This window comes from Caenorhabditis briggsae (assembly GCF_000004555.2).
Source record: "Caenorhabditis briggsae complete genome, chrX, whole genome shotgun sequence".
Lineage (NCBI taxonomy): Eukaryota > Metazoa > Nematoda > Chromadorea > Rhabditida > Rhabditidae > Caenorhabditis > Caenorhabditis briggsae.
Genome location: NC_013491.2, coordinates 17,598,328 through 17,615,629, shown reverse-complemented (window position 1 = coordinate 17,615,629; position 17,302 = coordinate 17,598,328). Strand labels below are relative to the sequence as shown.

General features: G+C 38.4%; 2 protein-coding genes across 2 annotated transcripts; both read left to right on the top strand.

Annotated features, from left to right (window-relative positions):
• Positions 1 to 47: 47 nt before the first annotated feature.
• On the top strand, positions 48 to 909 carry CBG07758 (the record flags this gene model as incomplete). The annotated part of the gene is made up of 5 exons (XM_002645932.1): positions 48 to 98; positions 146 to 255; positions 302 to 430; positions 479 to 779; positions 826 to 909. The coding sequence occupies 5 exons, from the start codon at positions 48 to 50 to the stop codon at positions 907 to 909; spliced, it is 675 nt and encodes a 224-aa protein (XP_002645978.1).
• A 10,343-nt stretch (positions 910 to 11,252) lies between these two features.
• Cbr-nhr-48 lies at positions 11,253 to 16,149 on the top strand (the record flags this gene model as incomplete). Its single annotated transcript, XM_045240445.1, has 15 exons — positions 11,253 to 11,340; positions 11,815 to 11,898; positions 11,946 to 12,100; positions 12,178 to 12,381; positions 12,414 to 12,503; positions 13,022 to 13,257; positions 13,712 to 13,776; positions 13,844 to 14,014; positions 14,108 to 14,232; positions 14,278 to 14,601; positions 14,654 to 14,845; positions 14,895 to 15,336; positions 15,679 to 15,775; positions 15,823 to 15,972; positions 16,017 to 16,149. 15 exons carry the CDS (start codon positions 11,253 to 11,255, stop codon positions 16,147 to 16,149), a joined length of 2,556 nt encoding a protein of 851 aa, XP_045093441.1.
• Between the last annotated feature and the right edge of the window lie 1,153 nt (positions 16,150 to 17,302).

Sequence of the window (17,302 nt, the reverse complement as noted above, 5' to 3'; positions counted from 1 at the left end):
AAGGGCCGAGGCGCTAGCGCCGTCAATCCCAGTTAAACGATCAAGATATGAAGCTGAGCACTGCAATTTTGTGCTGCTCTTTTGCTATTGCAGCGACTGTAAGTTTCTTTGTCCCAATTTTTCAGCTCACCTGACCGCATTACAGTTTGCCGCCGATGTTCCAGAAGGACACACCGTTGTTGCCCAATGCAAATGCAGTGACTTAGAGGAGTGCGCTGAAACTATTGCCACTAAGACTAACAACTGCAAGAAGAAGTACACCAATCCTCGTATTCTTCCAATTCAATCATGATTGTTTCAGGGCTGAGTGCACAAACTTCCTTAAAGAAATCGGAGATGCCACTAAAATCATGGATTGCTTGGATGCGGATCACGACCAAATGATGAAGGTTGAGGCTTGCGCCAAGAAGAAGTTGAATGGAGAACTTGGGTATTGTTGACAAGACAAATTTCAAATTCCTATATCCCAAGCTTTCAGATGCACCAACTCTGCTACCCCAGTCAACCTCACCATCCCACTCATCCCAGTCATCGAAATCCCATCCTTGGAAGAGTCCGGCGCTGTCGCTGTTGGAGAATCTGCTCCATCTGCTCAAGCCGAGCCACCACTCCAGCTCAGACAGTATCTCATGTGCATCGATGAGTGCACTCATGACGATATGGAAGTGATTCCAGGAAGAAAGAAGAGAAGTCCAGCTACTTGCGCTTTCAAGCTGAAGTGTGCCCTTGCTCCACCATCCGACGCTACTCAAAATGCTTATACCGAGTGCCAAAAGGAGGTAAGGAATGTTTTTCTGTATGATTTTCTTCAATTTTTATTTTAAGCTTGGCTATGACCCAACCAAGGGAGCTGCTGATTCCTGCAAATGCCTCAAAGCTGCCGGAGTCAACATGACTTGTCCAAATTAACTTCTCTATTCTACCCAATAACTTTATCTGTACATTTATGTGAATGAACATCCTTATTGAACATATGTTTTTGTTTTGACACCACTGGAGAGAAGAACACTACTAGTCAAGTTTTGGTCACTAAGTAATCAGCAAGGAGCCGTAACAGACCAAGACACATTTCACACAGTTTTGATGAAACGTTCAGAATAGGTTAAAAATAGTTTATCCAGAAGAAATTTTAGAATCCACCCGCTAGTTTCAGCCGAGTTATATGAGTTTCAGTATTATGAGTTTCAGTATCAAAAATGCGTTTTCAGAGCAAAAACCGAGCTCAAAGACGATTTTCTTAAGTTCTAGAACGTTTGAAATCATGAAAATTGACTTTATGATATTCTATATTTCACAAATTTTTTCAAAATTTTTTTTCATATTTAAGTGAATCCGAGTAATGGAAAATTCGGAAATTTGAGACAAACTATTTCTGAGAAACTATGAAAAATACAACATTTCATGTTTTAAAACGTCCTAAAAGTTTGAAAAACTTTGAAAATTGCTGTTTTGGCACTGAAATCGTGATTTTCGATACGGAAATTAATACAACCCGATTGAAACTGGCGAGCGTATTTACCTTTTCTAGAAGTGTCTAGATAAGCTATTCTTAACATATTCTGAAGTTTTTATAAAAGTTTTGGTGTCGAGGTTCCCCTGTTATCCTATATTCAACTTTCTTATCAAATATTGTACTTTGATTATCTGTTTTCTCTTAAAGTCCTTGAGATTATCCTAATAAATAATTCTCAGAATAATAATACAACAGCAGAAAGATCAGAGTCTGATGACGTAGTTGATAAACAATTTGCATAGATCATAATGGGTGGGCACAAGTGCAACAATAGTTCGTCTACGGCACAGTAGGTGTACTATCCCGGGCATTTTGTTGGTTCGCAATTTTATCAGAGACCACATTCATGAAGATTTTCTTTGGAAAATTATTCTATCTATTATTTAAATGACTTTCCATTATTTTAACATTATTTAAACGATTTTCCAGTTCAAAGACTTAGAAAATGACCTTTGAACTCAATTATCTCAAACAATATGTAATGAAAAATTAACATTTTTGGATACAGTACTCCGAATTCTTAGCTCTATCAATTGGTATCGGAAAACATCGTTTTTGGGTTAGACAACAGCAAGTTTTGTGTTCAAAATTAGATGAATGTGCATTCATTATACTATTCTATCATTTTATTGACTTTTTAGAATAAGAAAATTTTTAAAATTGAGTGTGAACGTGAAATAAAATTCTTTTACCTATTCTATGTAAATAGAAAACCTTCCTAAAAAGAAAACGATTTTCCTTCAATTTTCAAGATTTTTCAGTTGATTTTCCAAGGAAAATCAAGGTAGAAGTTCCGTTTGTTTATTTTCATAAAGTTTCCGTTTTCTGCTGAAACGAAACTTTAAACCATATTATTTTGTTTCTTTCTTCTAGCCTCTGCATTTTCTTCGTTCTCTCTTAGCCAAACGTTTTTTTTCTTTTGATTCTTTTCGCCGTTTTGTTGGAAAACTTTCCTTCACTTTCGCATCTTTTGCCGGTCACTTTCGACTTCTCGCAACTTTCCCCATTGTACTCGAATTTTCCCTCAAACTCGGAAAATTCTAATATTTTTGAGACTCTATTCTCAAAAATTTCAGTCTGCCAAGGTGAGCGTATTATATCTGTGATTTTGAAACAGTGTCATTATTAATTCCGTGTCTATATCGGATTTTTCGGATCTCGAGAATTGTCTGCTTTATAAAATATTATCTAGATTTTTTAACTACGATTTTCGAAAATCCAGGAAAAAATTGGAATGGAACTTTGGAACAGAAGGTTTTCTGAAAATAGACATGACATCAAGTGCACGCTCTACCTGTTCAACACTCGTGACTACTTTTTGAACTGACACTATCGTTTTTTCTTCCAATCGAAAAATTATTTTTCTCCTCCTTTTTCTTTTTGATAACACATCATTTATGGTGTTTGCCCCATCGTTTGTAACTTGAAAAATGCAGAGGCAGCAAGCGAAAAGATCGGGGAAACCCCACCTTCTTGATTTTCAAAGATTGTGTACGCTGTGTGTATGTTTGGGCATGCAGCACACTCGCTCAGCAAAATTGGAAACCGAGAGGGGGACAACGGGAATCGCATTATCGGGGCAACCCAATGATTATTATCGAAATTAGAACCTTGTTGCTTTGGAAAATTCTAAGATTGAAAAGAAAAGATCAAAGTACGCCTTGGGATTTTCAAAGATTTTCTTAGCATTTTCGTAGTTTCTGCTTTCCTGAACCAAATAGAAAGACTCTTTTCTGCATTTGTTGATAACAGGTTTCCCCATTTTTAGCACTACTATATTTCTCTGCTGCCTCTTCTCCCTTTCCCGGTTTATAATCTTTAAAAATGAAAAGAAGGGGGGGCGTGCCAAAAGTTTAATGTCTAGTGATAAACTAGAGATAGAAAGTTGCAGTACTGAAAAAATAAAACGTACAGAGAAGCAGAGAAACAGCAATGAACAAAATTGTACATTTCGGGGTTTATACGGCTCAACATGGGCAACCTATCCGCTTTTTCGCCCACGTACGCAGTTTCAATATTTTTCAGCTCGGTTATGTTTTTGCATCTAGAGTGCTTTCTGTGAGAAAATCATTCATTTCAAATATGACGAGATAAGAGAGCGGGTTAGCCAGACTTGGAGTTCAAGGCTTAAACCACGCATTCAAAAATAGCTTCGTGCATTATTTTCATTTCATCTAAAACGTTCTCTATTCTATTTGTTGTGTGATGCTCAAATTTTTGTGTGATGACCAGATTTTTTGATAAACAACCTAATAGCTGGCAAATGTTGGTTCATAGTTATTAAAATCCTTCGTATTACAGATTTTTACTGTTAGTTGCGAATTGGTATCAAGTTAACAAAAGCCCGCCAGACTGATTGTAGGGTTTCTGTTTCACAATATTCAATATAGCAGCCTTAAAGGTCCAAAACGCCCGCATCAATAACATTTAAAGGAAAATTTCAAATCTAATTTCTATAATTTCAAACTTTTAATCTTTCCAACTGAATAGATTAAAATTCCCCGAATGTCACTGCAATACTTTTAAATGCAAAAACTTCCTGTGGGGTTTCCCATTTTGTAGGCTTCTTTCAAAACTTTCAAACAGTCATTCAGACAACATTGAAGCCCTAAATCTCGACATTATCTTGTCTAATTTTGGACTAAGACCAAAAGCTTCAGTTTGATATTTATGCAAATATGGATGCGCTGCACTATTAGATTACTGTAGAGAACATATGATACTTGGTAAGTCATAAAAAATCAAGAGATACAGTTAAACCTGTAATAGAGGAGCACGGTCAAGTTTGAGTTAATTTTCTTGGCTCCCGTGCAAGATATCAAAATTTTGACCACAGAGAAAACATTTCTGATGTTACGATGAACAAATTATCAGTTGACAGCTTTTTGATATTTTTGACACGAAATGAGATATAGGGGTTCAAAGTTGCCTATCTGGAGATCCCTCTCGTTTGCCTGCCCAAAGTTCGAAATAAAAATTTTCCCCAAGCCAGAAAAACCAATATCTGTTCTCATTTTCGATCCACCTATCATAGTAAATGTGAGAAAATCAAATCTTATCAATCCTGTCTCACATATCACTTCCGAGTCCTTGAAATGTTATTGCAAGCGACCCGTCTCTATCAAAGTCGTGACACTATTCTCTCTACAAAAACTATGATACGCTTTCCTAGTCCCTCTCTTTTCGATCAAGTATCACCTACAGAAAATGTTTCCATTGTAAAATATGCATAATCGGATTACTTGGAAAACCAGTCGTTGGTTCTCCAGGTGTACCTCTGGTTCTCCAGGTGTACCCCATTGGTTCTCCAGGTGTACCTCAACTTTTTCTAGGCAGTGTTATTATTCCTAGTTCACAATTATCAAACTTGTATGTCTCAAATTTCCTCGTACATCTCAAAACTTTGTTCTGAACTCTTATTCTCAACTTCTGTTTACGTGAAGTACATAAAAACAGTGTTTGATGGCTTGTTTTTCATTAAAGAACAGGAAGATTTCTGGTCTTTTTTGATCTGATGATTCAGGATGAGAAAGATTGGCTGTTTTTGCTATTTTTGAACCTCATTTAGTGCCCTGCAAGTCCCAAACAGAGCAAAGACTACAGTAGATTTACAATACCGGTCAATAAACGAATTTTTCAGTTGACTTCTGGCTTATTTAGGAGTCTGGAGCTCGGAATTTATTGATTTCTGGAAGACACCTGACATTCTAGGTTTTTAGTGTAAAGCCAGAAGTGGCGTCTTTCCGAAAGAGGCATAGCTGAAAAACTAGGATTTTCCAATAAGTTCTGTGAATGCAAACATTTCAATCTAGGTCTGTTTGACACCCTCCAAAGTTTTCAAAGTTATCCGAATCTTGACAGCCGAGCTCCAGACCCCTGAAAATGCCAAAAATATGAAACATGAGTTTTTATATATCTCATTGTTCGTTACTGTAGATTAAGTGAACAGCGCAAAGACTACTGTAGACTTATCTAATCTTGTCAAACCATAAATAGGCATGACAATTGTTGATTTACAGTACCCCTGCACCTTTGTTCCTTCTGAGCCTCTCATCCATCATGTCTCTAATCCCTGAGTAGCTGTGTACGTGTCTACTGTGTCCCTTTCTGTGAAAAACAAAAAGAATTTCCTGTTATCTTCTAAAGATACGGACAATCTTTCAGAATCTCACTTTATTATTCTGTAGAGGAGACGCTGCTAAGCCAAAAATAGATAGTGATTGATCGTCCAACACGTGACGTCATGAGAATTATATTTTCTGTTCTATCCGGAGTCATTGCGTACATGTGATCGTAGTGCATTTGATCTATCAACTTATCAAGGAGGTCGCAAGCCTCTTCCGTTCGGAGGGCACTCGCGTTTTGTTTGATTTGACTCAATGCATCTGTTTGGGGGGTTTTCCCCTTCTTCGCCATCCAGAACATTCGTGTTGTTTTCGGTTTTTTTTCACAAGTCTTCTTTTTCTATCTTCATACGCCTCCTTTGCCACCCAGACTCTCTCACTGTGTCTTGCCACGTAGTATTTCAAAGCTGTTTACTCTTCAAATGTTCATGTGATCACCGCATGAAACTGTTCCGGTGTGATCATTGTCCACCACCATTTCCACACAGTCTTTTTTCTCTGCTAAGTTCCCCACGTACTCATGTTCAACTCATGGGGAGGCCCTGCACTGCAGCACAAAAATTGTTTTGGTGCTTAGGTGGGGAGTGGCAGTGATGGTTGGTGTTTTAGGCAGAAAATTGTTTGTGTGTATTAGAGATAGTTTTTGAAATGACATGGTAAGAAAGCACAGAGAGAAAAAGATGCAAAACTTTTGAAAGTTGTTTGTGTTCTTCCTTGTTTAGGTATCAGAATCTTCGAGAATCAAAGAAGACCTGGTGATCATTAAAGAGGTTACTGTACTTTCTTGAGACTTCCTTGAAACCTTGATCCCTTCCCCTAGGTACATATTTTGCATCTTTTATCATAAACAGTTTTCTTCTCTCGGAGTGCGTAACAATTTTCAATGATCATTTCTATTTTTAGCCTCATTGCACCCCAAACATGTCATTCTCCCCTCTATTCCTTTTTTTGTTCTCTCCATCAATTTTATAGGTGACAGTAGCAATGTAGTATTTCTGTTGGTTAGTCACGAGTCGACTTATCTTCTTCAACATTCCACTACCTCCCTGTATACAGCATCTACGATTTTTCTGTCTTCATTTTTCATTGAGTAGAAGTGAAGACGCGAAAAATCAAAGAAACGGAAGAAAATCATCATTCTTTTGTTCTTCTGACCCTAGCCTTTGCCTATCTTCAAAGATTGTCAAAGTAGTAATGATAAGACATTGGAAGTTCACTTAACCACTTACAAAGTAACACACGGAACAACAAAACTGGTTTTTTAAACATCATATAAAGATTGTTGTACTTCTTTCCGTATTGGTAGCCACTTTTAAAGATCCGAAGAGGATTATGAGAGATGTAATGCCCGCAAAGCTTTGGGAAATGTCACCTAGGAAAGTGTGTATGCTTAATTTAATCCGTCTGCATTTACTTCTGGATATTTTCTATTTAGAAGTGGAATTGTTATAAACCACAGCTGTCGTTGGCTCAATTTACAGAATCGGTCACAGAATCGGTTACATACCTAGATTGAAAACTTTGCATTCACAGACTTTTTTAAAATTTTCTAGTTTTTCAGCTATTGGCCAATTTCTGAAAGACACTGTTTTTCCGCCTGTTTTTGTATTGAAAACGTAAAAAATCAAGTGCCTTTGGAAAATCGGCATATAGCTAAAAACTGGGGATTCCAAAAAAAATTCTGTAAATGCATTGTTTTTAATCTTAGTCTATTTTACAACCTCCACAGTTTTCAAAGTGATCTGACAATTGACAGCTGAGCTCCACAATCCTGAAAATTCCAGAAATCCACTACAAATTACATTTTCGTATATTTTATCGGCTGGTACAGTATATAACAAGAGTTAGATCGAAAAAAAATCGAAAAGATCGGAGAAGCCAGACAAGTCTGTTTGCAATGAGTGCACTTAACTTGCATTTTTAAAAATCTTAGAGCAAACATACTTTCTCTCTCTCTCTCTCTCTCTCTCTTTTAATTTCACCAAATCAATTTTCTTAGTTAAATGTTTTCTCTGACAAATCTTTTCTAACAGGATTTCCATTTAATCTCAGCCGAGATCAAACTGTGACTTAATCTTCTTAGGATACTGTATTGAACTAATGATCTGACCTTTTTCGGACCTTGCAAGAAAGGCATCAAAGATCAAAGATAAAAGCAGCGTGGAATACGCGAGATAAGAGAAAGATGCAAATCTCGCACCGGTGTAGGAGGCCGTTGCACCCGTCCGTTCTCTTCGGGGGGTATCCTCCTCCTCTTAACCTTTTTCTTCTCCGTCCATTCGCTTTGGGTTCCCGCATGATTTTCAAGGAAACCCGGACGCAACGGGGTTAGTGTTGTTGCCTTCCCATCCCGTCCCGTCAGGCTTTCCCGCACTCTCACTAAATACTGGACGATTCGTAAAAGAGCGAAAGACAGCAAGAGACCGAGAGGGCCTCGGGCGTTATTTGAGAGAGAAAAAGAAGGGAAACCGACGGGGGCCCTTTTCCGCGGTGTATGGTGTCGTTTCGAGTGGCTGCGTCTCGGCTCTATCGTTCTGCGTCACCCTCCGTTATGTGTGTCCTTGGTTTACTGCCTAGTCGGTTCTCTTGCTCCCAACTTTTCACGTCCCGATGGGCTCCGCGGCTTTCCCTGCACCCATTGTGTGCTCATGACTTGTATTTTGACGATCGGTGTTTTTTCTCTCATCTTTTAGTTTTTTTTTCCAGAAGTGCTGCTAACCGGTTTCCGAACTTGACATGATAGTCGTTTGTATTCATTAATCACTGATAGCTTATTCGAACCGTGCATATTGTCTCTCCGAAATTTTTCAGATTAGCTCCGCCCCATTTGTCTAGGTTCTTTTTAATAAAATCGCTTATTGTTCTGTTAGCTTGAAAAGTTTATTAATAAGATTGCTACTATTTTTGGGTGTTCCTATGAATTCCGAAAATCTTTTTTCAAATTAGTACTCATTCATTTATCTAATTTCTCTTATTTTCCTCGAAAACAGTTTTCCCACCGTTCCTTTTTTGCACTACGATCAATTATGAACTTACACACCTTTCTAACCGTTAAGGGTCATATGGTACCCAGTATGCACTTACATCTGCGTATGTGTGCTGAAGGGTGACCCTTGTTGAGCGTTGAAATCTTTACGAGGGGACGGTTTCTGGTGCGCAATGCCCTCGTAACCGTTTTTTATTGTAGTAAAGTTAATAGGTAGATAGATAAGATACGCTCAGACGTCTGCCAGATGTGCATAACGTCCTTTTGTTGCCATTAGGGTTTTTCTGAACCTATAATGCACCTGTCACATTGTCCTTTTTGCCAAATTACATGTTTCCTCTTGCCACCAGGTTTCTTAATAATCAATTTCAAATTAATCCTTTTTTGGCTCCACTTATGTAAATTACCGACCAAAAATTTTATTGACTTTTGGCATTTTTAGGAGTTTGGAGTTCGGTTGTCAAGTTTCCAATTATTTTGAAAATGTCGAAGAGCGTAAAACAGACCTCAATTAAAAACTTAGCATTTATACTTTTTTTTTGAAATATCCTAGTTTGTGCTGATTTCTGAAAAACACTTTCTTCCGTTTCCAATACAAAAGCAGACAAAAATGGGTTTGTCGAAAATCTGCAAAAAGCTGAAAAAGAAGGACATTTCAAGAGTACTGTAATATAAAGTTTTCAAGCTAGATCTGTTTTCTACCCTCCAGAAAAATTTCAAAGTGATCCGAAATTTGTAAGCCAAGCTCGAGTCTCTGGGAAATGGTCAAAGCTGCCGAAATTCAACTAGAAAATAAGTTTTTGTATATCTTATCGACTAGATCCTATTGATTTCTGAAACTGTCCTACTCAATAGCTCAATTTTCGAAAGCACCACATAATATTTCTTAGACTTCTAGTATCAAGACTTTTGTCACCTTCAATGAGGAACAAATAATTCATGAGTCTTCTCACTCTTAAGTCTCGACGACACTTTTTAAAGAGCTGTGAAAAGCATTGAATCCTTTTTTTTGCAAGATATATTATTCCATTTCCAAGGATTTATAAAAAACAAAAATTAAAAAGGGTTCAAAAGCTTATACCACCATGCTTCCACTTTTTCTTATGACCTACTGATGGCAACACTCGTTTCATTCATTCACCTCTTATCATTTGACTTGTTGACACTGGAAAATTCAACCTCACATTCACTTCTCTCATCAACTCATCATCGTCATTTCAGGAATTTCGAGTGAATTCTTTGGAAGCAACACACACACGCCCGAAACTCTCAACGTCTTCGTCTGGTTTGTGCAGTGAGCTGTTAATTTTAACGCTTACGAAACTGGAGCCCCACTACGACCAGTACTACGACCCTTCATACGACAGCCATCTGTATGTAAGTTGTGTTGTTTTAATTTTCAGTATTGTGTTGTGAAACCCTCTAGAAAATTCTACGGTAGGAATCCAGATTCTGACAATCAGTCTTCAGAACGGGCCCAGAAGGGCCCAGCCATAATTTTTTAGGATCAATATTGTTTGACCAATTGAATCAGATATGATAATACTCAATAAGTACTACAGAATGACAAACTCACAATCTGACAAACTGTATCTTGCCTGTGAACATGCAAAACTCGCAGAAAAAGGGCCGGCCTGGATCAGAAGGTTTATAGATTCTAACCGTGTTCGTAGACAAGGTACTGTGTTCCCAGTAACATGATTTTGTAGTACTCGTTGAGTTATATTATGTATGTTTTAGTATGTTAAAAAATTGTTCCTAAAAGAAACTATGGCCAGCAAAAGAGCAAATGTTGGAATCATAGATCAGTTCTTTTCGATTTTTAATATTTCGCATTTAGAAATGCTAAGTTTCTAGGAAAAATTTTTAAAGAGCACCTCAAACCTTGTGTTTTAAGACTAGAAGATGTCAAGTAATAACCAGTTCTTACTTTCCAAAATCTAACTCCTCCTTTTTCTCTATTTTCTCCTCCCACACTTCCAAAGATCACTCTATTTGGACTCAAAACGGCCTCTAGTGCACCTCATTCTTTCCAGCAAACTGTTTGGGCCATGGCAACATTCCCCAATGTGTACATAACCCCGCGTGCTACAGGAGGGTTGTGTATATAAAAAAAACGGTTTTAACGCAAAATTTTTTGTCTCTTTTCTATCTTTATCTACGGCTTTTTTTCTTTTTTCTCTCTCTCACACACCTCTCAGCGTACGCATTTATCAGACAGTCAGCATCAGCAACCCAGCCACCCCAGAAACGACGTTTTCCACCACCTTTAAAAGTTGCCCTGTCGGCCCGTGTACCCCGCCGCAAAAATAGTGTAGTTTGGGAGGAGGCGGAAGAGTTTGGTCTTTCCGTTCTCTACACAATAGATACGTATCGTCATCTTTAAAAGAGACGATCTTCTTTCTCTGAGTCTCTCATCCTTTTCAGTGCTTATTATATTCCTTTTTTTCGTCATACGCTGCTTCACCATATTTGTTATCTAGGGATAGATGTCTCATGCAGTAGTACAAAATATCTAACAGTTCCATATTATTATTTGCTTTGATCCCCACCGACCCTAATGCCCCTGATTGATCCTATCCAGAAAAAAACCAAGTATCAATTTCAGCATCACAGTGTGGCACCCGACATGTATAACACTAGGAGATCCGCCTACTTGAACTCATGCAGTACCGCTATGGAGCTGGCGCCGCAGAGCATGCATCAGAATTGGCGAGGTTGGTTTTTTTGTCACTTTACTATACTCATGTGTACAGTATCGGTTAATAGGCTTTACAAAAACGTATTTTTCAATTAATTTTTGGCATTTGTCAGAGTCTGGAGTTGTTCAGTTTTAGAGGACTTGGAAAATTTTGGAGGGTGTGAAACACTCCCAAGTTAAAGACCTGGCATTCACAGAAGTTTTCGGTAATTTCTAGTATTTTAGCTGCACGTCGATTTCTAAAAGACACCCTTTTTGCCTCGTTGTTTCACTGAAAATGTGAAAAAAACAAGTGTCTTGCAGAAATTGGTAAATAACATCAAAGCGTTCGGAGACATGAGAGTCGAGTACCAGATTTCTGAAAATGATCAACATTCACTGAAAAATACATTTTAGTATATCTTATTGACTGTGCTGTGTTGCAAAAGTCTATTTGATCAGTGCAGATGAACTAAAACATATTTTCACAAACCAACAATATTTATTTCAGACACGGAGTACAATAACACAAATGGTGGAAATAATGAACTTGATTTGTCAGACATGCCTATGTTTGGCAACGACAAGGATGATCGTGAGTGTCCTTTTTGTTTTTCATTTCAGTACAAACTTTGTTTTCAGCCTTCTACGACGACAATGGAGGAAGTGGAAGTGGTGAAGAGCAAAGTACAGTAAAAGAGAAAGGCGGGAACAAGAAATCGACCCGGAAACGAGCCAATACCACATCCAGCAATGGTGGAAATGAGAAAACGGAGAGCAAGAGAACGGCGAACAAGGTAGATTTACTTTCCGGAAAAATTTTAATTCTTTTCTTTTAATTGGTAAAGATCTTTCCCAAATAACCATTTTCAAGGTGTGCCGAGTATGCGGCGACAAAGCGTTCAGCTACAATTTCAATGTGATCACCTGCGAGTCGTGTAAAGCGTTCTTTCGGCGCAACGCCAACAAAGAGAAAGAGATTCGGTGTCCGTTCAACGAGCAGTGCGAGATCAACATGGTTTCGCGCCGGTTTTGTCAACGATGCCGGCTCACCAAGTGTTTTTCAGTGAGTAGGGATGTTCCGTAAACAAAATAAAACCGATTTTTTAGGTTGGAATGAAGAAAGAGTGGATCATGTCGGAGGAGGCACGTCTAGAGAAGAAGCAAAGAGTCGAGGAGAATCGAGAAAAGAGAATGCTGGTAAAACTTGGAAACCTTCACATTGTAACTACAGCAACGGTCAATAGGATGTTATAAACGTATTTGGCTACTTTGTCATTTTTCATGAGTCTAAAGCTCGGCGGTCAGGTTTTCGATCACTCTGAAAACTCTGGAGGGTCTGAAACAGACCTAGACTGTAAACTTTGCATTTTCAGCATGTTTCGAAAGTACCAAATTTTTCAACAATTCGCCGGTTTCCGAAAGACACTCTATTTTTGACTCGTTTTTAAACTAAAACGCAAAAAACGGATGTCTTTTAAAAAAGACAAAAAACTGAAAAAGTAGGGATTTTCGAAAAATTCTGTGAATGCAAAGTATTCAATATAGGTTTGTTTTACACCCTACAAATTTTTCAAAGTGATCGAAAACTCGACAGTTGAACTCCAGGCCCTTGAAAAGTAGAAATAGCCAAAAATAAACTGAAAAATACATCTTATTGACCGGTACCGTACGCGTTATCGAAAACGCTGTTGAAACTTTAAAATAAAAACATTTAGGATGCAATCAAAAACGAGAATGAAAACTCACAAGGACAATCTCAACAGCAACAACACATGCAACAAGATGAGAATATGTACGACGACTCGCCAAACTCCAACGAAATGTCTGTTAGACAATTTTTGGCTAACGAGGAGAATATTCATATTCCTCCTCTGCCGCATAACATGGGAAATGATATGGGAATGCATTACTATCAAGATGGACCATCCGATATTGGATATAGCAATGATTAGTGAGTCGTTTTTTCTATGTTCATGCTCGGGCGTTATCGTCAACTTCTGGTTGGGGACATATTTTGGAGGGCACAACGTTTTAGGGCTAGAAAGTGATTTAGGGGTACAAACTTCAGATATTTACAGGTTTTTTGAACTCCTGAAATTTGGATGTTGTACCCCTAAGTCGCTAGGCACCCCATTGAACCCAAAATTGTTGTACCATCCAAATTATTTGCCAGGTTGGTCAGATTCCAGATTAGACCGTTACTCTAACAGCGACCAAACTCCAAAAAGTTTATGACGAGGTTCCGACTAAATTTTGACCATGACTATAGCTGTTTTCTGGACAAGATCCAACTAGAAACCGGTCAATATTCCTCTAAAAGCCAACCCCTGACCAGAAGTTACAAGCCGAAAGCCCAGCGATTCAGAAGCTTACCTTAGAACCTTACTATACACAAACTTTTTCAGCGACTACCCAATGAACCAATGCCCATCGTCTGGCAACAACCCGATGGACCTCATTGATAATTTCGGTAAGCCCCTTTTTAAAACTTTCTTTTCCTTTGAATTTTTGTCCAACCCGTTTTGTTGCCTGTCTAGGTGCTACTACTATTGCTGATAATGGTTCCTCACCACCTAACAAATCAGCAGTTGCCTCTGCTGCTGCGCCTCCTCAACTTCCCGCCCAACCAATGATGGATATGGAATCGAAACCGCTCGCTCCCAACGTCCTTTTCTCTGCTTCTATGTCTGCTATTAAGGATGTCGCAGGTGATTACCATTTTTTGTTAATTTTGATTTGCAGTCAGTTCTAAGAGACATGCTACATTTTTATTTGCTGTTTCTACTAACCATGTAATTCAGCTATCATGTCCAACGGCGAATCCAACAATTTAGGAATGGTCCCAACAGACGTCGTCAACGAGAATTTGCTGAATGTAGCTCAAGCGGCTGTTCAAGCTCAAGCCATTGTCAACCATACCCAACAGGTGAACCTTCCCAACTTTTCTTAATATTCATAATCAAAATTTCAGCTCGCCGCAGCAGTGGTCGCTCAACAAGTTGCTGCTATCGCTCCAGTTATCCCAACTGTATCCCCATTGGACCCCCTTTTGACGCCCGCTCTAATATCCGCTCCAGCAATCGCTACTCCATTGGCACCTGCCATAACCGCCCCCATCAACGCGCCAATTACCGCTGCTCTCGCCGCGCCAATTGTCCCACCTATGCAAGTCCCAACGCTTCCTACTCCTATGAACCCAGGCATCCCCATCATCCCAAAAGAGATGCCAGTGAGCGTCAATCTTCTAAATCAACTTGAACAGACGCCATCTGAGATGGTAACTGTCCCTAAGGACGTGAGTTTATTCGAAATTCCAGATCGCAAAGTCCAACTTCATGCTGTTTCAGATGCTTATGAGGTTAATACAGAATAATTCGAGAACCCAAGCGTGTACATGTACTTGCATGTGTGGTCGTTATCCACCAGGTTCATGTATCGTGGATGAGGTGACAAAAGATCTGATGAACGGTGGAAGCTCAAATAGTAGCAATGCAACGGAAAGAGATCAAGCAAGTCTGGAAACAACAGAAGACATGCAGGTTTGTTAAGCTCATAAAAAGTTCAGAAATGAAAAGTTCAAATTTTCAGATGAACGGTTTGCTACCAGGAGATGCCAACTCTTCGATCACATGGCTTAGCCAACAATCTTCGGCTCAAAATGTGGTGGATCCTATAACCCACTCAATGTCAGCAGAGGAAGCTCATAACCAACGAGAGCGAAGAGATTCAATTTTTGGCGCTTACTCAATGGCTGAAACAGTTGAACCTTCCCAACCAAAGAGTGTCCAAGAAGAAACGTTCTGGGAGCACACGATTGCTGAAAACGAGTCGAGAGAACTGTCCGAGGAGGAAGTAGAAAAAATGGAAGAGCTAACTGAAATTTCAAATTGCTGGATGAGCGCTGGTTTGGACAATTTACCAATTTTGGAGTTATTCACTGAGAAAAATGTGTCCATTATTGTGAACGGGCTGAAACTTCTTTCTTCGTTCCGATTCTTGCCAAAACAAGACAAGAGAACAGTGATAAAGCGTAAGTGTTGGTAAAGATTTTGACCATATTCAGAAGACTGGAGTTCGGCTTTCGTGTTATAAATTACTTCGAAAATTTTGGAGGATATGAAACAGACCTAGATTAAAAGATTATATTAACAGAATTTTATGAAAATTCTTTGTTTCCAACTATTTTCCAATTTATAAAAGACACCCTCTTTTGGTCCATCTTCTAACTGAAAAGTTCTGTTTTACAACCTCCAAAATTTTTCAAGCTCCAGGCTTCTGAAAATGGTCGAAATCAACTGAAAAAACAATATTTTTTTTGATTCATTGACCGTTTCTGTAACTGTTAACTGGAATTTGATGCATCATTTTACAGGTGGAATTTTCCACTATTGTGTTGTCAAGTGGATGCAACACAAGGAAACAATGTTCTTGGAAAAACTGAATGACCGACAGAAAGACGATTTTATGGAGTGAGTGATTTTCGCTTTGTATTCTTAACTAAACTTTTTATTTTCAGCCTTATCAACCGAGAAGAGTTCAACTACAGAATCCAACCGGGAGCTTTCAATACTCTAGCAATCAGTGTTCTATTCCACAGTGGGGCTGCTAAGCCAATCTCCACTGAAGTGTATATGGAGCATTTGCTATTCAAGAAACTTCTTGACAAGTGAGTTCACATTGAAAATGAATATGACAAATTGGGGTTTTCAGAAATCTACCCATCAAAGTGTCCAGCAACACAGTATTCAACAGCTACTACCCAGCAATTGAAAAGGCTGCTGGTCATCTCATCAAACTCACTGGAGGCATTTCGGATCGACTCGTCCGTTACGCTGTTTCTTAAGCAATGAGCTCAAATTTTAACTTCTTAGAATTTTTCAAATTAGTCTCTCACCTAATACTCACTTCTGTTTATTTTGGTCACTTCATTCCGGTCAATCACAAGCAGTTTTTTCCTACGGTTTCAGAATACTATTTGTCTTTCTGAATCCCCACTTCACAAGTTACCTCTTAAGTACATCTATTTATCAATTTCCACGATTCGCGCCTGTTCATTGTTTAATTCCTTTTCGAAAAGAAGTTTATTATTATTATTTTCACATTATCACCCAAGTATTTTCTGTCCAATCTCTCCTAACAAAAATACCTTGTCGATTTACGAGTCACACCACTACAATTCTCCTCGAAACCTCTGAAAACGCTTCTCATATGCTGAAATCCATCCATCACCCCCCTTCGTCCCAGGTTTTCTTGTCATTTTTTGCCCAGTTTTGAACACACGATCGTGATGACTTTTATATGATATTCTAGTCCCCTTCTGGTCATTTCATGTTGCGATGCTTACAAAGTTTTGTCATTCATTTCTATGGTATGTATGATGTCCTATATTAGGACCGTTTTGTGTGTGTCACATTGACACGAGTGATATAGGATGTCACAATGTTACATTTTAAATGAAATTTCATGATTGATATGGTTTTTTTTGTAACGTTTACAGCAGATAATGTATTTTCTGCAACAGAATGGATAAGTTGCTTTAGACACAGATACTCGTTGAAAATATAAATCGTGAATAATCGAAAACATGAAATGTATAGTTTGAAGCTCAAAGATACCACCTAATAAGTGAGAAGTCTATGAAAAAGAAATCCAGCCAATTGCGATATATCTTAAATTTTCAGATATGTTTATTTGAAATGTAACTAAAAAACTCCACACCTCACCATTGAAACATTTTCAGACTACTACACTAACCTCAAAATTTCATCTAAATCCAACAGAGCCGAAATTTCATCATTTCCTGGGAAATTTGTGAAGCAGACCTAGATTGAAAACTTCGCATTTTCAGAAGTTTTGAAAATTTCTAGTTTTCCAGCTATCTGTCGTTTTATGTAAGACAGCCCTTTTTGCTCCTGATTTTAGTAGTTCTGAAAACTGTTTTCAGACCCCTGAAGTCAATATTCAACCTAAAATCGCAAAAAATTATAGTTTTTAGG